General features: G+C 31.8%; 5 protein-coding genes and 1 pseudogene across 6 annotated transcripts; 2 read left to right on the top strand and 4 right to left on the bottom strand.

The window, feature by feature from the left end:
• The first annotated feature begins 247 nt into the window (after positions 1–247).
• Positions 248–4,342, top strand: LOC126661098 (ribosome biogenesis protein NOP53). Its single transcript, XM_050354879.2, has 12 exons — positions 248–489; positions 736–908; positions 983–1,016; positions 1,311–1,336; positions 1,476–1,556; positions 1,664–1,777; positions 1,857–1,930; positions 2,151–2,270; positions 2,350–2,472; positions 2,789–2,855; positions 2,966–3,045; positions 4,066–4,342. Exons 1-12 carry the CDS (start codon positions 321–323, stop codon positions 4,070–4,072), a joined length of 1,068 nt encoding a protein of 355 aa, XP_050210836.1. The 5' UTR covers positions 248–320; the 3' UTR covers positions 4,073–4,342.
• Positions 4,343–4,799: 457 nt separating this feature from the next.
• LOC126662130 (uncharacterized) lies at positions 4,800–6,209 on the bottom strand. The gene has a single exon (XM_050356014.1). The coding sequence runs from the start codon at positions 6,207–6,209 to the stop codon at positions 4,800–4,802; it is 1,410 nt and encodes a 469-aa protein (XP_050211971.1).
• Positions 6,210–6,734: 525 nt separating this feature from the next.
• Positions 6,735–7,867, bottom strand: LOC126662129 (receptor like protein 29-like; annotated as a pseudogene).
• A 3,872-nt stretch (positions 7,868–11,739) lies between these two features.
• LOC126661371 (amino acid transporter AVT6C-like) lies at positions 11,740–14,614 on the bottom strand. The gene is made up of 5 exons (XM_050355203.2): positions 14,197–14,614; positions 13,755–13,907; positions 13,029–13,232; positions 12,483–12,948; positions 11,740–12,309 (listed from the first exon to the last, which is right to left on the bottom strand). Exons 1-5 carry the CDS (start codon positions 14,561–14,563, stop codon positions 12,183–12,185), a joined length of 1,317 nt encoding a protein of 438 aa, XP_050211160.1. The 5' UTR covers positions 14,564–14,614; the 3' UTR covers positions 11,740–12,182.
• Positions 14,615–15,204: 590 nt separating this feature from the next.
• LOC126662127 (uncharacterized) lies at positions 15,205–16,430 on the top strand. The gene is made up of 2 exons (XM_050356013.1): positions 15,205–15,521; positions 15,617–16,430. The coding sequence occupies exons 1-2, from the start codon at positions 15,205–15,207 to the stop codon at positions 16,428–16,430; spliced, it is 1,131 nt and encodes a 376-aa protein (XP_050211970.1).
• Positions 16,431–18,764: 2,334 nt separating this feature from the next.
• Positions 18,765–23,148, bottom strand: LOC126659941 (amino acid transporter AVT6C-like). Of its 2 annotated transcripts, XM_050353271.2 has the most exons (5): positions 22,649–23,147; positions 21,806–21,958; positions 20,990–21,193; positions 19,614–20,079; positions 18,767–18,921 (listed from the first exon to the last, which is right to left on the bottom strand). In XM_050353271.2, exons 1-5 carry the CDS (start codon positions 23,028–23,030, stop codon positions 18,804–18,806), a joined length of 1,323 nt encoding a protein of 440 aa, XP_050209228.1. In that variant the 5' UTR covers positions 23,031–23,147; the 3' UTR covers positions 18,767–18,803. The 2 variants fall into 2 exon arrangements, with proteins under 2 accessions (XP_050209229.1, XP_050209228.1); XM_050353272.2 differs by lacking the exon at positions 20,990–21,193 and having other exon boundaries at positions 18,765–18,921; positions 22,649–23,148.
• Between the last annotated feature and the right edge of the window lie 174 nt (positions 23,149–23,322).

Here is a 23,322-nt window from a genome sequence, read left to right as displayed (position 1 = left end):
CTTAAATTTTTAATTTTTCAACAATTGAGTTCTTAAATTTTTACCTTTTTCAACAATCCTTCTTCAGTCCCTTGAAAGGACCTAATTGAACAAAAAAATAAAAAATCAAGGACCGGAGAAGATAAAATAGAAGATAAGAGACCAAATAAACCAAAATTATATAGTTTAGAGATCTTAAAATGAGAAATACCAAACGACATCGTTTAGGTTTAGCTAAGATATAAAAACTGATCGTCGGACAGAAGGTTTTCTCTTTGCCCTCTTCACCTTATTACCAGACCTTCGCAGCCACCACCCAAACAAAAAACGAAACCAAAAAAATGGGTAAGAAACCAAAAAGCTCAAGAAAAGGCAAAAAAGCATGGAGAGCAAACATAAGCACAGAAGATATAGACAACTTCAATGAAAAATCAACTAAAGATGCACTCTCCGGCGGCTCACTTACTCATGTTCCGACCGACTCCCTCTTCTTCGTTGATAAAACTAAAGGTAAATTGTTCAAGCAAATTTACACTCTTTAGTTGGTATTATCATGTGGGTGTTTGTTTATTGATGTTTTTAGCTATCATTTTAATCAAATTTCTTTAATTTTTTTAAGTGTTTAAGCAATTGGCAAATTTACACTCTTTTTTCATACATATATATGTGGGTGTTTGTTAATTAACGTTTTTTGCTATAGTTTGATTTAAAGATAAGATCTTTAGCTGATTTAGTTACTTGGGTCTGTGTTTTAAGATCTTTCTGTGAGAAGGAAAATTGAGAAGCATAGAGAGAAGGTGCTGCGTTGTGATAGTGTGCTTCAAAAGAACCCTTTTGTTCAAGTGGTGCCTTCTTCTCATGAAAACAAGGGTAGGAAGAAGAAAATTAAGAAGGCTCGGGTTGAATGTGAGCAGAAGGATGGTGCTGAGGTTAGTGATGAGTTTTGTTTGCATTCAGTTTTGGTGTTAAGGTAAGGGACTGACGTTACATTGCTGGTGTTCAGGATTCTGGCATGGTTGATTTGTGGGGAAATGAAGGTATATATTATGATGATATGCACAGCTTTAAATTATTAGTCTAGTTTTATTTGTTTTGTTATCTAAAGATGAGAGTTTATTCCATGCAACGGTTGTGACATGACACGTCATTTTTACAACAAGCCAACAAGCATTTGCGATATGGAATATTCAATTATTGCTTTTTTTTTTAATCATTAAGACAAATATCTTATGGTTTGTTGCACAAATGACATGGCACAACCGTTGTGTTGTATAGTTATTCTGTAAAGATGTACTATGTTACTAACTAATCTTCCTTTGATTACTTATCAGGGGAATGTGACAATAAAACTAGAAAGGTATTTATCTAATTTAAATTGTTGCTTTCTGATATTTTGCTTTTGTATTGAATAGGTATATTATAGGATGTGTTTTGTTTTTTATTTAGTTGCTATGTAGACATCTCAATCCAGTTCTTTACGTCATGGTCGCTTACAGGTATCGAATCCTTCAGTTATTCCAGCGGTAGAAGTTGAGCCTCCAGGATGCTCGTATAATCCTTCATTTGAAGCTCATCAGGTTATTGTCGAACATTTCATTCAATTACTGATTCAATGGTGTTCCCTTTTTCTTTTCATTTTCCTTATTCGAAGTCCTTATGTTCTTTTATTATTACTTCAACTCAGGACTCATTGGCTCAAGCAGTTGCGGAGGAAATGCAGAAAGTGTATAAAAGTGAATTGGGACCTCAGCCCGTTCCGTTAACTGTTCCTGCAGATCAGCAAGTTTGTGAAGACGATGTGAGTATCCTGTCATTGTGTTTTACGGTAATTTTTTAAAAAATTGGCAAGTGCTTTACAATTTCAGTTGTTTTGTTAGATGTACTTTCTTGATGCTGATAATGGTGATGATGACGAGGATAACTTAATAGAGGACGGGGATATTGAGGATAGGTAAGCCTTGTTATTTCAGCACGAGAACAATTTCATTTGTTGGAAGTCTAAAACTATGTATGCATATTTGAGTCTGATGTAAAATGTTGCTTAAATAGAAATATTTCCATGCTGTTCAATTTATTTTGATGCTGCTCTTTCTTTTTAGCTAAGACAACTCCTGTTTCCTTAGCAATTTAATGTATTTTCAATTTAACATATATTATCATATGACTTGCAGATCTATTAAGACAAAGAGAGTGACCCGTGTTGAGTTGAATAAGAGAGCCAGGCTTAAAGCACAGAAGAAGAAAAAAACAGAAGCCGAGAAGAAAAAGGAACTTTCAAAAGAAATTGACTCGTAAGATTGCCTCTGCTTTTTAAGTGAGAATCGTTTATGCTGAATACATCCTTAAAAAATAATTTCCTGCTCACTGCAGCTTGCCAGCTATCCTTAAGGAAATAGCTAAAGAAGATGCGGAGAAGGATAAAAGGCATCTCCGTCGCATGGTAGCTAAGCAAGAAAGACTAAAAACACGTCCCCCACGCTTGGGAAAGCACAAGTATGTGTGCATTTGTTTTTTCGACATTTTTTGGCTCTAATGTTTTTTCCATGTGATTCATTCCTTTTTGGATACTGGTTATAGCACTTATATTATAAGTTTTTTTTTTTTTTTTGAGGCAAGCACTTGTGTAAGTTATAATAACTAACAAATGATATTGTTATACAGTTAACTGAACCCATTGATGTTGACTTCTTAAGGTCTTACCAGTATAACAATGTAAACTTTTATAGATTTTGTTTCATCGTCTTCTGTAGCGTAAATCTTGTATGATTGATCCTGAGCACTTAAAAATGATTGCGTTTTTGCATTTCAGATTTGTGCCTGCTCCTTCTCAAGTGCTATTATCTGAAGAAATTACCGGTTCTCTTCGCAAGCTGAAGGTGCACACTGGAGACATTTTTGTTTTTTCAAGTTATCCATTCAAATGATTTGATTTTGTTTTAAAAAGATTTCATTGTTGTTCTTGTCTACTGTATTAAATCTTATTCAGGGTTGTTGTTCTCTTCTGCGGGATCGATTTAAAAGCATAGAGAAAAGAGGATTGATTGCACCAACACCTACAATTGGAAGGTCAGTTGACTTTCCTAATGAAAATTCATTGCACTTTTAACCAAAACAGGCAGCTACCTAGTTGGTTGTGTCATAACCGTATACTAATCGCGTTTGTGCTGCACAACAGGCATGTACCCTTATAATGCAAAAGTTTAGCAATTTGTAAACTCTTTTAGGATGCAAACTAACAAATCATTTACATTGAATATATATTTTGCCTTGTGAAGTGTTGGAAATTTGACCATAATTACTAGGAGATCCTTGTAGCTATAGAATTGAATTTGAAGCTTAAGTAATATCATAGCCAGTAGGCTTAATGAATCTTGCAAAGGTCAGAGAATGGATTGGACAAAAATACACAGAGAGAACTTGATTTTGGTAAGGTTTAAGAAGTTTGTTTCGGCTAAACTGAAATTGAATTTTCATATGGATGTTTAAGTGGACTCATGGGGATATTTGCTATAAATAGGCCTACAGCTTTGTAGGAGGATTACGGATTTAATATCGAGGTTGGTTGAGAACTCTTAAATTCCAAAAGAATCCACTGGTTATTAGGGGTGAGAAACGGTTGGTTTGGTTAAGAACTGGCTGTTTTCACCAAACTTGAATTATCTGAATTATTCTCTCTTAAACCGAATTATAAATTTAACCGAATAAATCAAAATTTAAAAAATGCAATACCCAAACGACTAAATTAGTCACTTAATTCGGTAAAACCGATAAAAAGAAAAGGAGTAAATAAATAAAAAAATATTGAACATCCAGTTCACTTGGTTAACTGGAGTTTTAGAATTCTTAGTCGTAAACTGAACTAAATTTTTATTGGTCAAACTGATAACCAAAATCTTTTATCAAATTTAATCGAAAGAGATCGGCTTTTCCGGTTAATTCACTATAACTGGCCGTTCAACCTGCTTAACCAATTGTTTGCTTACCCCTACTTGTAATTATGGTCGAAGCTCATTATCTCATTGGTTATCAAGTATGTTTATCTCTTGTTTGATTGATATTTGAACATGATTTTAAATTCTTTGACAGGCGATAGATATCAGATTCTGTTCTCGGAACTATTGATCATGCAGCAGCTGGCTTAAAGTAAACGGAGGCTGGTTAGTTTGAGAGAACTCAGATGACTGCAATATGAATATGTGCTGTGATATAAATATTAGTCTTCTTGGTCTATGTTATATCGTAGTTGTCCTGATCACTAGAGAGTGCTTTAATTTTTTTAATGTGTTAGTTTGAACTTGTATTGTAACTCATACGGTGGTAATTCTTCAAATTTTGGATTTTAATCTCACATTTAAAATTTTCAGATTTGGATTTGCTAATAGATAAGACATTAAAGTTTAGAAGTATTGAACTAATCTTTTTCTAAAAATTAATGCTGAAAAGATTACCTTATGAAAAGTACTTCAGATTTTATGCACATAAATAATAACAATAGGTAAGACTTTGGAAATTAGCATGTTATTTTAATATGAATTTTAAATTTTATAATTCTAAATATAATTGTTTTTGCAATTTTCGACGCCTATTGAATATTCAATCAGCCGACACTGATGTTACCTAATCTTATTAGATCCTAATAAGATGTAAAGTTTGACATTCTCTTTCAAAAAAAATTAAGTGACAATTTGCCCATTCAACTTGTAAGCAATGAGCAATTTTTTTTTTTTTTTTAACTGAGGTATATTAGATGAAAAGCAGTTACAAATTAAAGTTACCAACATGAACCAAAATGTAATAACTAAATTTAACTAATTGTAGTACTAAAGGATACGACGTTTGACTTCTTGAACCCAATTGTGAGCTTCCTGGTTTTGGTTTCTTGGAACCGATTGGATTACAGCCGATGTGAAGGAATTTAGAAGACGCCAGATGTCTGCACAAATACCCTGTAGTGATGCTATTGAGCATTTTTGTGAATTTATGATTGTGGATATTTGTAGGGCATCACCTTCAAAAATGGCCTTTGTCCAACCTCTGGAAAGTGCCCAGTTCATGGCCTCCCTTAGGGCCATCATTTCCAAAATTCCCGGATCCCATATAAAGCAGAATGTCGTTGAAAATTTCCCTTGAATGCGCCTGTGTTCATCCATTGTAACAATTCCAGCAAATCCCTGTTTCCGTTGTTTGTGGACCGCAGCATCATAGTTTAGCTTTATGAACCCTGTTGGAATATCTTGGATATTTGATTGGTATGGATTGTTGGGAGGAGCAACATTGTGCATTGGTATCAAGGACTGCTCAAATTCTTCTGCGTCCTGTATGATACTTCGGATTGTCCCCTCGATTGTTGGAAGGTTGTCTTTGAAAATGCGACTATTTCTTGCCTTCCAAATGTGCCACAATGTAAAGCAATATAATGGTAAAGCTTGTGTTTCGGAAGCCAGGTTTTGCAGTTGTGATGTCGTATGCTTCCAATGGAGTGAAAAGCTTGGGAATGTATCCCAGTCGGATCGGAAATTCAGAGGACCTTGGAACCATACCTGTCTTGCAAAAGGGCAGGATAATAGGAGATGTGTAAGACTTTCTGTTTCTTCACAAAACTTGCAGTTTGGTGGTAGTAGTAGCCGTTGGTGTAGAGCCATGCCTGTTGGGAGTCCCTCATGAAGACATCGCCAAATGAATACTTTTATTTTGTTTGGGATTTGTAGACCCCATAAAAGTTTCCAATCTGGTTTGGAGAGATGAGGGATGGTTGATTGATATTCCCTGAGTCCTTTATTATGTGCAATATGATACCCTGACTTCACCGTGTAATTCCCATCTCTGGTGTGGTGCCAAATTAGTTTATCTGGATGTGGCCAGTAAGATAGTGGTAGGGCAAGAATGGTTCTTGCATCATCCTGAGCAAAGATCTCCAGAATCATACTTGTTTTCCAATTCCTTGTAGTTTGATTGATGAGGTCAGATATTACTCCTGTAGTTTGTTGCTGTGTCGTTCTGGCTTTTGGAAGGAAAGGATAATTTCCTGGGATCCATGGCTCCTTAAAATAATTCAGTGTACTTCCATCATTAATTTGCCATCGAAGACCTTGGATAAGAAGCTCTCTACCCCAAAGTAAGCTTCTCCAACCCCACGAGGGTCTTCCAGATAATTTCCCTTCCAATATTGTGGTTGTAGGGAAGTACTTACTTTGGTATACTTGATAAATTAGTGATTGTGGATTGTGCATGATTCTCCATAATTGTTTTGCTAGTAGAGAATTAAGCATATTTTAGCAATTTGCCTCCTCAACTTCTAAGTTAATTGTTCCCTAAATTAATAATTTGCCCCTTCAACTTGTAAACTATTTTGCCTAAATGGAGTTAATTGCTCATAAATATCAAATTCGTGATTAATTTACCCACAAAGTTAATTTATGTGTTGATTCATTGCTTACAACTTGAGGGGGTAAATGACATTTAAGTCCTTTATATAATATGGTTCGCCAGTAAGGACTAGATTCATGAAGTTTTAACTTCGAGTTTCAGCGCAGTCAAGTTAAGACCGATTTAACATATAATGTAACAGCTATCCTAGATTACACACTCTCTCTCTCTTTCTCATATATATATATATATCTATACTATATATAAAAGCACGGATGGGGGGGGGGGGACAGGCAAATTTACTGAATAGTCCTTTCTAATTTATTATTAAATAAAGGCATTATGGTCATTAGTTAATTAATTATTAAAAATATATTATAATTAGAGTTCTAATACAAATCTATCTTCCTAAAATATTTTTTGAAGCCGATTTTTTTTTCTTGAGTTGGATTCAAACAAAGCCCTGAATGACTAATTAAATCCAAATTTCTCCCTATTCTCTTTAAGAATCTTGCATCAAAAGGCACAACTCCACCCAACAAGTTATTACTGAGGTTCATATGGTAAATATGAGAAAGACTGCCAAAACTTTCAGGGATTTCACCAAATAACTTATCGTTTTGAAGAGACAGAGTTGTAAGGTTCATTAATAGTGAAAAACTTGGTGGTAAATTACCCGAATACCCTGAATTTGCAAGCCTTAATTCTTGAAGTTTCACCAACTTACTAAACGTACAAGCAGAGGAACATTCATTGGATTGTCATCCATTATGAAATATTGTGAGCTTTGAAGCTTTTATAATCCCACTGGAAAATAGCCTCTGAATTTGTTGTTACTCAGACCCATAAAAGCTAATGAACTCAGATTCTCTATACTGTTAGGAATCAGACCCGTGAGTGAGTTTGAACTGAAGTCAAGTTTTTGAAGCATGCGCAGTTCCTCAATTGTGTCTGGAATAGCTCCTGTAAGAGAATTATAGCTTAAATCAAGACCCACTAGATTCTTGAGATTACCCAGTTGCATTGGTATAGTACCTGTAAGGTTATTATAGCTTAAATCAAGATGAACTAGAGAATTCAGACTGAAAATTTCAACAGGAATAGGTTCAGAGATATGATTTTGGATGAATTTGGTGAAATAGTTAGAAAAGTTTTGGTATGAGTGAAACAGTTTAAGAAAAAAAACTGATTGAAGACAAGGAAGTGAAGATTAAATGTTGAGTTTGGATTAGTACCGAAGTCAAGCCTAGAGACAAAAATCAAACACTCAAGACATTATTCCTTCAAGCAGCACTATTTTGCAAATCTATGTTCCAAGCATGAGACCAATTAGCGAGTAACTCTTCTATTCAAATTTGACCCTCTTCATTCTTTGCATCAACTGTAATTAGGTGGGGTAACACGTTGATTTTCCACTTTAATTTGGTGAGCTAACACGTTAAGTTAGAGCAGTAATGAGTTGGGAGCAATTTGAATATTTCACTTTCACAAGATTGAAAAAACAGTCCTTTGCAGTCTCCATAGCAGCGCTTCTACTTCTGCTTCTAACACATCCATCTTCTTGCAAAATAGTAGTTTGCTTACAATTTTTTTTTATAATCTGTTTATGTTTATAATACGTAATCATGCTAGACTGATCATCTCTTAACTAAATCATATTAATACGTAATTATTAAAAGGTTTATTGTTATTTACTATTTAATTATTAATTATTATATTAAAATAACAGTGGTTTAATGTATCAAATAAATAAGTAGTAATTTGAATTTTGTTATTTGGTCAAACTAAAAGATTGCTAACCCTTCCAATATAGATAACATGGAGAGCTAACCTGTTATAGGATCAAACTAAAATATTGCTAACCATTCTAATATGGATAATATGGAGATGTAACAGATGTTACACTATTTTTCCTATACATAATTACAAACGAGATAAATAATAGATTAATTTAGTTGTAAAATTACATTAGATATTTCCATATTTATAAAACAACAACGGGTAGCCTTACATATGGCAAAAGATGAACATGAATTTGGTTTTGACTTTTGCATAACATAATTAATCAATAACACAAATATTCTAATCCAATTTATAAAATATTTTTAATTTAACAAAATTTTTGAACTAATCTCTAACTAATTAATTTGATATTAATTATTAATAATATATAATAACATAATTCTAATTAATGTAATTAATATAATTAGATATTTTCTAATCCCACAAAAAGAATATATGATATATTGATATTAAATTTAATTAATATAATAAATTTAATCCAACTCATAAATATTTTCTAATCTACCAAAAATCTAACTAAATTGACATTATTATAATTTTAAAATTAAAATAAATTAAATTAAATTAATTATAATGAATTAATATAATATGTACTGCTACTTTTTATTAGTATAATCAATTGATATAAGTAATAGTTTTAATTCAAGTCAAATGGATATGTTTTAGTCTAACTATTAGAGATATTTCTAATTCAACAAAAACTTTAACTAATTTAATAATAAATTATTAATTACACATAAAATACATTGACATTAATCATAATAAATTATCAATAAATATTATCAACGTCAATCAATTAATTTAAAAATTAAAAATTGAAATGTTATATTTATTTTTAACAAAAACTCTAACTAATTTAATATTGGTTATAAATAAAAATACACAGTATAATTAAAATAAATTTATCATTAATTGACGAGTCACATTACGAGCCACGTGCGTAGCACGTAATGCGAAACTAGTATGTATAAGAGAGAGAGAGAGAGAGAGAGAGAGAGAGAGAGAGAGAGAGAGATTTGGATATTTGCTCAGCTCGTCGTTATTGGTCCGGTTTTGGACATTTAGTTGTTTTTCAAACATGAATCTACAATTAGGGGTGAGCAAAAACCGAACCAAACCATTAATCCGATCCAAACCAATCCGAAATTAATTTTGGTTTGGTTAAAATGGTTAAAATGGATTGGTTTGGTTTCAAATTATAAAAAAGTATGGTTTTTGGTTTTGGTTTGGTTTCAACTAGTGGTTAACCGAACCGACCGAAAAACCGAAGTTTACAATAATATTATTTTTATTAATATTTTTATATGTATAAATAAATATAAAATTTATTTATTGAAATATTTATGTATAAATATAATATGTGTGTATAGACACATAGATGAAAATAAAATATATAAACTAATACACACATATAAGTAAAAAATTATTACGTATAATTTTAATTTTTACGTAGAATTACATATAATATTTATCTAAATCTATATTAACCAAACCGAACCAAACCGAACCAAAACCGATGCTAAAGTTTGGTTAACCGAACCGAAATTTTACGTAAATATTTGGCGTAGTTTGGTTTTTATATTTTCCCTTAAAATATGGTTTGGTTTTAAAATTTACTAAACCAAACCGAACCGAACCGAACCATGCTCACCCCTATCTACAATATGCTCAGGTTATTTATAGGCGGCTCATATTTAAAGCCGTTAATGTTTTTAAATGGCTCCATTTGGCCACTAATGCTTTATGTAAAAGGGTCATATATGCCCTTAACAGTGTTCAACGCGAAGGCCTAATAAGCCCATTTAAAAATACTATTGACCTGTTTGCAGCTTTTCGAACCATGAGGGCATGGTGATCTTTTGCCCAAACATTAGGGGCATTATATGACCCTTATCCGTTCTGTAAAAATCTAAGTCAATGATTAAGCACGTCCCATTATTTATTTAATTTTTCACATATTATAATACCAATGCAGGTAATGAAAGTTTTTAAAAAACACCTAATTGGATCTGGAAAGGATTTATAAATAAATTCTTAAACGCTAAACATACTTAAGTAAGACTTCAATTTTGACAAAGTTTTAATATCGCCACCTAACATTATTAATTCGTCCCATTCTTTCATAAACCCTATTTAACCAAATTCATCTTCCAAGAAATTAATCATCCATCATATACTGAAAACATGAATGAAAACATCCTCAGTTTCGCAATCTACGAAACCCTAGGCAGAGTAGTCTCATTAATCTCCGATCAGCTCTCTCTTTTTCTCAATCTCAACGACGATCTAAACGCGCTTCAGGAATCTCTCACCATGATCCGCGCAGTACTCCGAGACGCTGAGAGTAATCAGACTGGGAGTCAGAGTGAGTCCGTCGCGATTTGGTTGAAGAAACTCAAACGAGTAGTTGATGAAGCTGAACTGCTATGTGATGAGTTCGCGTCTGAGAATCTTCGGATTAATTCGGAGAATTGCGGGTTTAATCCGGTGGCGAGATTTAGTCGTGCTGCTAAAAAATCTGCGTTTAATCTTAAAATGGCGCGTAAAATTAGGGGTATTAATGAGCAGTTTAGTGATATTAAGAATGAAGCTGTTTGTTTCAGATTTCTTGTTCTAGACTTTAGAAACGGATCGTCATCGATTGTTGAGGACTTAATTGTACAAACTTTTTATTATTATTAATTGAAAAGTTATTTTTATGATTCCTATTAAAGAAATTAAATATGGTTAAATCTGTCTGTTAAGTATAGCAAGATCTGAAGAATTGACTACATTGCATATTTGAAGAAGAAAGAAGAATCAGATTCTAATTATAAGGGAGAAAAATTTAATTGTCAATTTCTTTATACCAACGAGGGCGAAGCTTTAAATTATAACTTTTTTTTAAAAAATATTTATGTTTCCAATCACGATGGGTGTACGGATCCACGTGTATGGTTCCATCATTGCTTCTCATTCGGACTAATTAACTGTAGATCACAATGCCGCTGCTGGTGGACTATCACAAGGAAGGTAGCAGCCGTAAGGTGCACATGACGAAGCCATAGCGTAGGATGCGCAGGACATCGGCATTGATTTTGGTTGTCTACATGCTGTCTTTGTCCGAAATGTATGTATGAATAGAATCGAGTATAATAATATCATAAATAATCAATGAACTATAACTCAAATAGTATGTGAATTCTATTCCTCCCATAAGCGCTCCTCCACCCCCAATTATCGAAAACCAAAATATCATTCCTTCACCAACGAACAGATTTTTATATAGACTAAGTCTGCAAAAGATATAAGCTAGGGGTGAACAAATGATGTATTTGATTAAAATCCATTCAATTTAATCTAAACTAAATTAACCAAAATCTTGTTATATTTTTAACCAAAAAAAATGTCAAGGTGGCTTAAAACACATTATGCCAATATTGACCAAATCGGAAGCAATAATTGTCTGTTGAAGCAGACACTTATTCGATAAGAATTCAATCGATGTAATTAAAACTGAATTAACACAATTTTTTTGTATCTTTAACCAAAAAAAATGTCAAAGTGGCTTAAAACACATTCTTAAATACAATGCCAATATTGACCAGATCGGAAGCAATTATTTGGTCTGTTGACGCAGACACTTATTATGTTCTATTCAAAATTTACGAGAATTACATTTTCACATTGTAAACGACCTGACTGGTATCTCTTAAAAATGCATTGTCGTTTCTCTAATCAACTCAACTTCATGTCGTTGGATATGCATCAATAAACAGGCCCCTCATACATTATTGTTAGCTGTTGTATTCTATTGATACTCAAAACTACAGGCTTTAAAAGCATACAATAGCCTTAGCTTACACTATAATCCATAAATCTTTGTTAAAAGTTTTATATTCGGCATTTCATTACTGTTTTCAGAAACGCTTCGGGAAACTTTAACATATTTCTCGAAAAAATATGACTGCGCCTTTTTTTCATTTCTCGTTTCATCGCTTCAATTTTCTTGTAAGCATAGAGTCCATCATGAAAGGCCAAAAAGAATTAAGGACTTATGACTTATTTCTTGTAATGTTGTGTATGTTGATTGATATGGCAATGGTACTCGTTACTACCGCCAGACCAATCATAATTGAGGCAATAATCTTATCCTTCGTCGTCGAGATCCTATGAACATCCCTGTCAATCATAGGTAACGAAAATAATTAGCGAATATTATTTCATGATATGCCATTGTTGGTAAAATTGAAATGGTTACGGAAATGTAAGAATTAATAAATTAGTAACTGTTTTGTAAAAATACTATAATTTGTAACCGCCAAACAATTTAACCGATAAAGAGCGCTACATACCTTAGAACAATAGCTCCAGGGAAAATAAAAGCGAGACAAACAGCAGAAGTTGATCCAACAAACTGAAAGAAATACCATATATTTGGAATAGCAATTGCTATCAAATACATGAACACTAACAACACAACACTGAGAGACATAAATCGTCTCGTGTCTTTCGCCAGAAGAGGCTTATCACGGAACAGAAACTCGTCGATGTTTGCCCGTAAAGAGAAGTTCAACAGAGGAAACACCAGCATAAGGTGAAATGCATAGCTTAGTCTAACCATATCATTCAGTAATGCGCCTGTCGCTGTGTTGGAACTTCTGTTGAAATTTACGAGTATATCGGCCTTAATTGATTCCCCGAATAGAAGGTATCCGAAGAGGCCTATGGCGAAATATATAGCAGCACAGATTACTAGTGATATTCTCACTGCTGATACCATATCGGAAGGTTTTCCAAGCTCGAAACCAATTGGATGTACTGCATACATTTATCAAACATGTTTATTGCACATACGAAAAGTTTTCGTGCTAGCACGGAACGTATAAAATGAGACTCACCATTGAAGTGAAATGTAAAAGCTGTGACAATCACCGGCACAGCAGTGAAGAGATCAAAGAATGAAGCTTCGTTGTTTAGTTGAGGCAGCAATCTTGGATTTATGGTTTTTCCTTGTATAATTGCATAGACTGTCATCACCAAACATATCCCAACAAACACTACTGCTAATAACACTGCTATAGCTGAGCTATACCTTAGTGATTCTGCAAAAAACACAACTTAATCTTGTAAGAAAAATCTAGCAATTATCGGAATGCGAAGTTTTTAATTCGGGAAGCCGAATCGACCAGAGTCAAAACACTGTCAAACTCAAACTCGATTCCACTCTGAAATTTAAACCTCGAAACTCGACTCGATCATGATTGAGTTTCAAGCTCGCACTCGAACTCAAACTCAATAGAATAATTGATACACATCTTTACTCGACAGGACTGTATAAATATTTTAATAATTAAATTTTATTTTAAAAACGAAAGTACTATTAAATTTATATGATTATAAAAGGTAAAGTTATAAATTAAATTAAACTCAATTAGGCTATCGAGTTGAGTATTTCAAAGCTCAAACTAGACTTGATAATTAACTCGAGTAGCTCAAATTTAAGCTCGAGTCAAGTTCCCATAATTTTTGAGTCAATCTCGAGTAACTCGCAAATCGGCTCAGACTCGCTTACACCTCTGTCTTAATTAAATTATGAACAAAAATAAGATGTGAGATTCACCGACCTACACGTCTGTACAAAACTAGAGGAAGCATCACAAAAACGACAACGAACAAGATTGCGAAAGCTCGTGAATTCCACCAATGGATGCCAAACCATTCCTGCAAAATCCCCAGGTACACGGATTCTTCTTCCACTTTTCCTGACAGGACATCCCCTGAACCAAATAAAAATAAAGAAAACATATTAGGATTATGAGTATAAACTAGTTGAGCTACTCGCAAGTTAATCGAAAAAATAGTTTGAACTCAAACTCGAACTTGAGAATTTAGACTCATTCGATCTCGAACTTGGCATGCATAACTCAAACTCAATTCGACTCGTTTAACCTTAAATAGTACTGAGACACAAAGAAAAAACAAAACGGATCTCACTTCCTAGCATACTCATACCATTTAAGTTTCCAAGTAGTAAGCTTTGAACGAAAAATTCCAATCCGAACTTACCAATAATGATCAAATAAACAATCAAGCACCCAACATTAGTAACCATAACACTAATCTGCACAGCCACAGATCCCACAGGTCCAAAAGCCTCCCTCATAACGCCGGCATAAGTACTCGACTCGCCGGCATGCGTAAACCTCATCAAGAACTCCACAGAAATTTCAGCAAGCCAAGCAATAACAAGAATCATTACAAAAGCAGGAATTACACCGAGAACTTTAAGTGTTGCCGGTATTGACATTATCCCTGCTCCTATTATACTTGTTGACACATTGAACACTGCTCCCGACACAGATGGCGCGCGCTTTTCCTTCGCTTCGTGCTCCGGCAGGAGCGGAATGTGAACTCCGGTAGCCGCCGGAGACATTTCAGGAATATTCTGGCTGGAAGAAGGTGGTTTTTTTAAAAAAATAATTGTATATATGAACTGTAAAATGCATATATAAGATGATGAATTTTAGTCATTTTAGTGCAATGACTAAAATGACATTGTTATTAATGTTGGAAAAATGTTATTCTTGGGGTGATAATACAAGGATAGGATTGGAAGAAATGTGAAATGATTAGTACGATTGATTAAAGAATAAAGAGAAAATAACAGGTTGGAATGTGGGGCTATCAGTAGTTTATAAGAAAAATGTATTAATAATAATTAGTAAGAATAATGAATTTGGACATAAAACGTGCAAAAAATGGAGAAAATAAATTGAATTTGGACGCAAAATGGAGTCATGTACTGGTCCTTTCGTGGAAGCTGGAAACCGATTGGTTAGAAATGCCATGCATGTTACTGAATCAGCTATTAATATATTTTTTATATATAAAACTATGAAAATCATAATTTTAACTATTTTATATGAAAGTTCATTATATTTATGAAGATTAGAGAAATATTTTTATGTATACTTTTTTTAAAGATTAGTTTCGCATTACGTTTTATAATTTTATATTGGAGCATAAATATTGAACTCAAAAAATGAAAATAACTGGATATCTAATTCAAGCTTCATGAGACCGATTGGGGCCTTATCGCTGTCGGATGATTGCATGGTTAGTACGTTCATTGATGAAGCGAATGGGTGTTGGGATGTGGAGAAGGTCCGGCGTACATTTTCTGAAAACGATGCCCATAATATCTTGCAGCTCCCAATAAGTAACCGTTTGCCACCGGACAAGCTATACTGGCCACATGACAAGAAGGGTATGTTCACAGTCAGGTCATCGTACTATGTAGCGGATAAAATGCTCAGACGTGATGTAGCGGGGCCGTCTAATATTCAGGGTAGTTCAGACTACTGGAATAAAATTTGGAGCTTGCTCCAAAGGTAAAACATTTCTTATGGCGTCTTGGGCATAATACGTTACCTTGCAATGGGAACTTGATTAAGAAGAAAGTACAAATATCATCCCTGTGTCCTAGATGTAAAACCGAAGAGGAGACAACACTGCACTGCCTGAAAGAATGCGAAGTGGTGAGAGGGCTTTGGTTGGTTTCTCCCTTAAATCTGCGAACGGTTGGTATTCGGTGTGATTCTATCCCGGATTGGATTGCTACCATGAGTAGCTCTTTGAAACAGGAGGAACTTCAACTGTTTGTCATGTCGTTATGGGTTATCTGGACGGATAGAAATAACATCGTCTTTGAGAATCATCGCTCCCCCACGCCATTTTTATTTAATGGTATTCAATCGATGATTGCAACTGGGAACGCTTTGAAGAATAGGGAGGTACCAATAGAGAGTTGCGGACAGGTCTGGATTCCTCCTCCACCATTATGGTGTAAGATTAATTCAGATGTTGCAGTGTCGGCTGAGAAGAAACTCTCGATTCTTAGCGCGGTTTGCAGAGATTCAAGTGGTATCGTTATTCGCAGCGGGGTGTCTGTTTTAAATGGCTGTGTTAATGCGGAAGTTGCAGAGATTAAAGCTGTCTCCTTCGGTCTCCAGATAGCTAGTGATTTGCAGATTGATAAAATAGTCTGTGAAATGGACGCATTAAACGTAGCAAATAGGCTTCAGAGTCCAGGCGAGGCAGATGATTATTTGCAGGTCATGGTAGAGGACTGCAGGGCTGCATGCATGGGGCGTGAAGTTAGGTTTCAATATGTGAAACGATCCTGTAACCAAGTGGCTCATGCTTTAGCCAAATGGGGTATTTTCTTTGGTAGAGATTGCGTTATTGATGGCAATGTGCCGTATCCGGTTAATGAACTTGTAACCGTGTTTAATCATTAATAAAGCGCTTTCTTGATTCTCAAAAAAAAAATGAAAATAAATATTAATGAGGATATGAAAAGAAGGTGATTTTTGGTTAAACACACTAAAATTAAGCAAATTACTCAGACATTTTTAATATTTATCATAATTTACAGTTTTGTTCATCTTACACCAAATAATATGACTCTTCACTTTTGTTTTCGTTAACATATTAATCATTTTATTGATTTATTATGCTAGTCGCCTAATTTAAATGACTTAATTCTTAAAATAAATTTTCAGTTTAGTCTTTAAATCTTTTTAATATATATATATATAAAAATTATATTTTAATGAAATGACTTAATGATTCAATTTATGGTTTTATATTATTATTAATGTTTTGATATTTATAGTATTAAATTTAAAAAGTAAAAGAAGTATAAATTTAGAAAAGACAAAATGGATTCAATAAACTTTAGATCTCATTAAAATATGATTTTTTTGTATGTATATAAAAACATAAACTCAAAAGTTAAATTGCGATTCAATTGTTTCTAATTAAATTTTTAATTTTTTTGACAAAAAATAGACAAAATGACACTACAAAAAATATTGTATTTAATAACAGTAATTTTACAGTTAATTTTTTTTGATGCTAAAAGACATTTACATCAATAATTTTAAAAATTGTTGCCATTAATTAAGTTGAAACAACATTTTAGAACAAATTTTATTATCAATTACATTGATTAGCAGCAACATGTAACAATTTTTTTATTGATATATGTTAATATTAACAATTTTAGAATGATTAGCAGTAAAAATATTTGCTGCTAATTTTAGTAATTCCTTGTAGTGTCATTAAAATACAAGTGAAAATAAAAATTAACAATTATGTCATTTAATTTTTAAATAAAAAAATCAAAAGTTCAAATAAATTACATCATATTATAAGAGAGTGGGAATAATTTATATTAAAATTAATATAGCAAAAAAATCAGAGAAATATGAGAGCTAAATATTTTAGAGAGAATAGTTATTGTTTTTAACTTTTCATGCATATCTTTCACTGTCAAGTGTCAATGCATCGTCCTCCAACATTTAATTAAAGGAAAATCACATTTTTGTAGCAGCCAGCCATTGGCTTTATGACGTGATTTGTTTTTGTATTCTACTGTTTGATTTATTAAAACAAATGAAAAGCATGTAAATGTATCAGCAGTGGTGTGCTAGCTAGCAAAAATTTAGAAATATGACTAGGTGATAGGATTGAGAGGGGGCATGGACCGAATAGTCGGTCTATTTTGTAAACCGGTTCGTAGTAAAATAATTTATAAAATTAAAATTAAAATTTTAAACGGTTAACTATAAAATTGATTAATTATATGAAATGGTTTGAATTTTAAGTTTGGCGGTTTTTAATTTTATAATTATTAAAAAAATTAAATACAGAAAAAGATAAAAATTATAGAATAAAATTTTAAGCATAGTCTAAAAATATTTTTATTTCTATTCGGTTGTGTTGACTATGTAAGTTGTCTACTATAATTTTATATACTCTTATTTCTATTAGGTAAATATTTAATTAAAAAAATAATTTTTTAAAAAATATTATACATATCTATACTATATATAAAAGCACGGATGGGGGGGAATTTACTGAATAATCCTTTTCAGTTTACTACTAAATAAAGGTGTTATAGTCATTAACTAATTAGTTATTTAATTAATCACTATTGTAATTAAAGTTTTAATTAGAATAGGTAGCTAAATTATCTCCAATTTAGTTTTTAGTATGTAAAAAATAACTAAATTGTTTCCAAATTAGTATGAATACCTAAGTTAACTATTTAATTATTTAATTATGGTTATTATAAAACCAAAAGAAGAATAAATTCAGTATGGAAAAAAATTTATTTTTATAAAAATTCTTAACTAATTTAATATTAATTATAAATAAAAAATTGATATAATTATAATAAATTTACTAATATGTTCATTGACGAGTTACGTTACGAGCCACGTGCATAGCACGTAATGCGAAACTAGTATATATAAGTATATTCTTTTAAAATACAAATATATATCTTATAAAATATTTTTTGCATATAATTTTATGTTTTAAATTTTTATGAATGTAGATTAAAATATGTATTTTAATTATTTTAATCATATTAACGAGTCTCAAATCCAACTATGACATTGTAGTTAAATATAGTGAAATAGGATGTTTTATCTATATAAAGTGTCATCCAAAACTATTTATTATATCAAATCAAAAATAAATCTGGATAAATTAATATAATAGTAATTAAAAAATGATAGATCTATAATAAATCTAAAAATACAGAGATTTTAAAATTCATATTGACTATACATATTTATTGAAGAAAGATAATGAAAGTATGGTTATCTGTTGGAAGTTTGGAGGTTGGTATATATGGTTATGAAGCTAGTCACCACTGCCACCAAAATCACCGAGACTGCCATCATCTTATCTTTTGCTGTGGAAATGCCATCAGCATCCCTATCAAATCATTATTCCAAAATTACCATTAATGAGCCATTAGATTACAAGTCTAAGATGGAAGGGAAAATAGTGACATTTTTATTAAAATTTAATAAAAAAATTCTGTTTTAAATAAAAAAAAAGTAGACTTAAACTTAAAGAAAATTTTGTCAAACAAAAAAAATATTATATCCAAGTAATTCTTATTTTGAAAATAGCATCATCTTTATTTAAAAATAAATATAAAACTTGTAGCGAGGATAACAATAAAATCTAATGACCAAAAAATTTAAATATTTCGTTGAAAAAATCAAATATGTACCTTTCTTATTAATACAAATTTTCTAGTTTTGTCAATTATGTATGATTTGAAAAAATTGTAACAATTATTTTTAGTTAAATAAATTACGCATGATTTTTCTCTCGTGTTTGTCATTGGATATTAATCTATCAAAATTAAACACAACTGAGTAGTAATAAAAAGGCAAACATAAGAAAAGACGACTATTTAGTGACGGACATGAAAGCAAAATTAAGCTCACTTAATTCAATTGAATAAACTTAAATATAACTGGAATAGAAAAATTAAAACCATGTTGTATGTAATTGATAAAATTAATTTTTTAGTTAAAGTTGACAAAAACTGTAAATATTTGAATTTTTTAAATCATTAAACCCGATGATAAACTATAAAAGATTAGAAATCATACCTGAGAATGATCGAGCCTGGAAAAATAAAGGAGAGAAGAACAAGAGTAGTAGATCCCATGAATTGAAAAAAGTACCAAATGTTTGGAATTGCTATAGCAATTATATAAGGAACAGCCAGTAGAACACATGTTAGAGACACAAATCTTTTAGTGTCCGACGCCAAATTAGGTCTCTTCGGAAATAGCAATTCGTCTATATTCGCCCTCAATGAGAAGTTCATAATCGGATATACAAAAACCAGATGGATTGCGTAGCTTAATCGGACAATGTTGTTGAGTGATCGTCCGATTTGCGTATCGGAATTCTGATCAAAGTTTACGAGAATGTCGGCCATGATTGAGTCACAGAAGAGTAAGTAACCAATAAAACCGATCGCGAAGTATAGTGTAACGCAAATGATTAGGGAAATTCTAACTGCCGGGTTCATATCTGAAGGCTTGTTAAGTTCTGCTCTGATTGGATGAACTGCATTCATCAAACCAAGATAGCAACATTAAATTTCGGAACAGTCTCTTTTTATTTTTTTGTTCTGTTCGGTTTAGTTTGATTTTTCGGTCTTCCCTTTTGTAAAATTCGAAATGAATAGCTTAAGGATCGACATGTATGAATAGCTTAAGAACTGAACAAAACTTGTAGTCTTGGTTCGGTTCATTCTGATTTGGTTTTTCAATGTTCTCGTTTGTAAAAGTCGATAGCTTAAGAGCCGAAAGGTACCTATTTTTTTGGTTCGATCCGATTTAGTTTTGTTTTTGGTATACTATGAGTAGGGATATGTAATATTCGGATAAAACCAAATAAACCGACCAAACCATATCAAAACTTTAATTTGGTTCGATTATAGTTAATAATTTTAAAAATGTTAGTTATTTTGGTTCGATTTTCAATATGAAATTTATGAATTAATCAAACCGACCAAATTATATATACATGATGTTATTTTTATAATTTTTTTTATAAATTTAAGTTATTTTTATAATTTTTTTTTTATAAATTTAAGTTATTTTGTTTTCTTGATTTTATATAAGATTTAAATTAATTAATTTTTAATTATATACAAATTTAGAATTTAAGGTATTTTTTTATAAGATTTATATATAAATTTTCCCTCTAACTCTGAATTTTTATATGATTAAAAATTAATTTATTTTATTTTATTTTTATCATGTAGTAATTTCTATAATTTCAATATGGTTATTCAATTAACCGAAATAACTGACTAAACGAACAAGTTTTTAGTTAAGTTATATTTACTTTTATATCCGGCTACAGTTGCGGTTATAAATATTTAGAAATTTTTTGTTACTGTTAATTCAGTTTAAATCAGAGACCGAGGCAATATGATATCACTAACAATAAAATAAAAGACTTGAATTACCATTAATATGGAATCCGAGACCGGTGACGAAAACAGGAATGGTGGTGAAAAGATGAAGCATGGAGGTTTCATGGCTAAAATCAGGGAATAGTCTAAGCTTCTGAGTCTTCCCTTGCCACATTGCATATATTGCCATAGCTGAACTTATGGCTATGAACAACAATGCAAGGAAAATAGATAATCCTGAAGTGTACTTTAGTGAATCTGTTAGCAACCAAAGTCAATGAGCAAAGGATTAATACGGTTCCTGAACTTATACACAGGGCTCAAATAACTCATTTTTAAGGGTGAACATGACCCCTAAATTTGTGCACGGAGCCCGAATAACCATATTTTCATCAATTAGAGACAAATATCTCTAGTTTGATGTCAAATTGTTTAGTTGATTTTGTGGGGAATATTTTAATTTTGCATTAGAAAATAAATTTGATGGAGGAAGAAGAACTCATTCCTCTTAATGTTAGACATAAACTATTTTTAGCTATTTTAATTTTTTTAATAAAATTATGATAAGTATAACATAATCATACAATAAATATTTATCTACTTTGAAAACAAATGGTTCTTAGATTGTCATAGCTTAAGTAATGCTATTATGAGTCTCATGCAAAAGTTTATCGACTGCATTGATTCTTAATTAGGTACTTTTACGGTTTACCTCTAGTTGACAAAACTGACTCGGTCTAAATTTTTCGAGTCCCGTATATAAGTTTAAGAGCCGCATTGATTCTCTACTAAAAAAATCAATTGAAATCATAAAGGCAAATATATTGATCCTCTACTTCTCTGGGTATAAAATTGTGCACAAAAACTGACCTATACGGCGTAATAAGACCACCGGAAGCATCACAAAAAGCACTAGGAAGAGGAGAGCATAAGGCCGTGAATTCCACGAATGAATACCGAACCATTGTTGTAGAATGCCTAAGTGTAAGGTTCCACCATACTCATTTCCGCACAGCACATCCCCTTAAAGTATTATAAATTGAGGAGTTGGTCCATCATTTCACGCCGCGATAAAAAAAAATATCAGAAACGAATTTGAAAGATAATAGCTAAGATTATTTTAAAACTCTAAGGACAAGTAATTAGAGACAACAATATTGCCTATTAAGAAAAATAGAGAGAATAACATTTTTGTTTTTGAGAATTCTCGTTTCTATACATAATTGATATATGAGTATTAATAAAAAGATTAACATGAACGTTTAGCATGTGGTTAAAAATGACTAGAAATGTACATTCGGTTCAAATATAATTAAACCGAATTAAAATGTATTTTTAAAAAATTAAACCGTACCAAAGAACAAGAATAATTTTTTTTTAAATAGAGCTGAATCAATCGGTTTATATGATTATTGTGATTCGGCTTGATTTTTTAGTTCAACTTGGTTTGTACTAAAAACATTATATCAAAAATCGAATTGAATCGATAAAACTGAAAGTCTATATTATTAAATCCAATCACACCGAATTTGTCATTACAGTTCGATTTTTGGCTCAATTAATACTAATTATTTTCTTTAGAATCAAATGTAATAAAAAAAAATAATGTTTCCTTATATATCAAACCAAACTACTAAATTTATCAGTTATTCGATTTTGGCACACCACCAAAAAAATGGCTAAATAATTAAGGGAAAAGAATAATTCACATACCAATTATAATCAAGTAGATGATAAGACAACCAAGATTGGTTATAACCACACAGATTTGGACAGCAAGTGATCCTACTCTACCAAACGACACACCCATAAGACCAGCATATGTCGTTGCTCGTCCTGATTGGCTATATCTCAGCATAAACTCCACTGTCACTTCTACCAAATATGCAACAACAAGAATTGCTATAAATCCAGGAATTATACCAAGGACCTTAATTGTTGCCGGAATTGACATAATTCCGGCTCCGATCATCGTCGTCGATATGTTTAAAACCGCCCCAAAAAATGATGCACCGTTTTCTTTTACATTTTTTGATGATTCTATGTCCGATAAGAGCGGAACGAGCTCGCCGGTGTCGTTTTTAGTATTCCTCATCAGCCTTTTTGGAGAAATGGAGTTTTTTTAGTACATAATTTACAATGACATTGAAATGCTAACCTTTGTAGCTAGAAAGAGATGATGCATGATTGGGTTGCTATAATGATAATATTCATATAATATGTTTGGATAAATGATAGTATTAAAATATTTAAATACATTTTTCTGTATTATTATTAGAAAAGATGTCATACTTATAAATAGCTTGAGTTTTTAACTAAATTATCATACAGCAAATAATAGAGAGTTTAGGTTGGTTAAAATTTGTTAGGAATAATTTTACGATTAT

Source organism: Mercurialis annua, linkage group LG8 (assembly GCF_937616625.2).
Source record: "Mercurialis annua linkage group LG8, ddMerAnnu1.2, whole genome shotgun sequence".
Classification (NCBI taxonomy): domain Eukaryota; kingdom Viridiplantae; phylum Streptophyta; class Magnoliopsida; order Malpighiales; family Euphorbiaceae; genus Mercurialis; species Mercurialis annua.
Note: the sequence above shows the minus strand (reverse complement) of the source record. Positions and strands in the feature narration are given on the sequence as shown.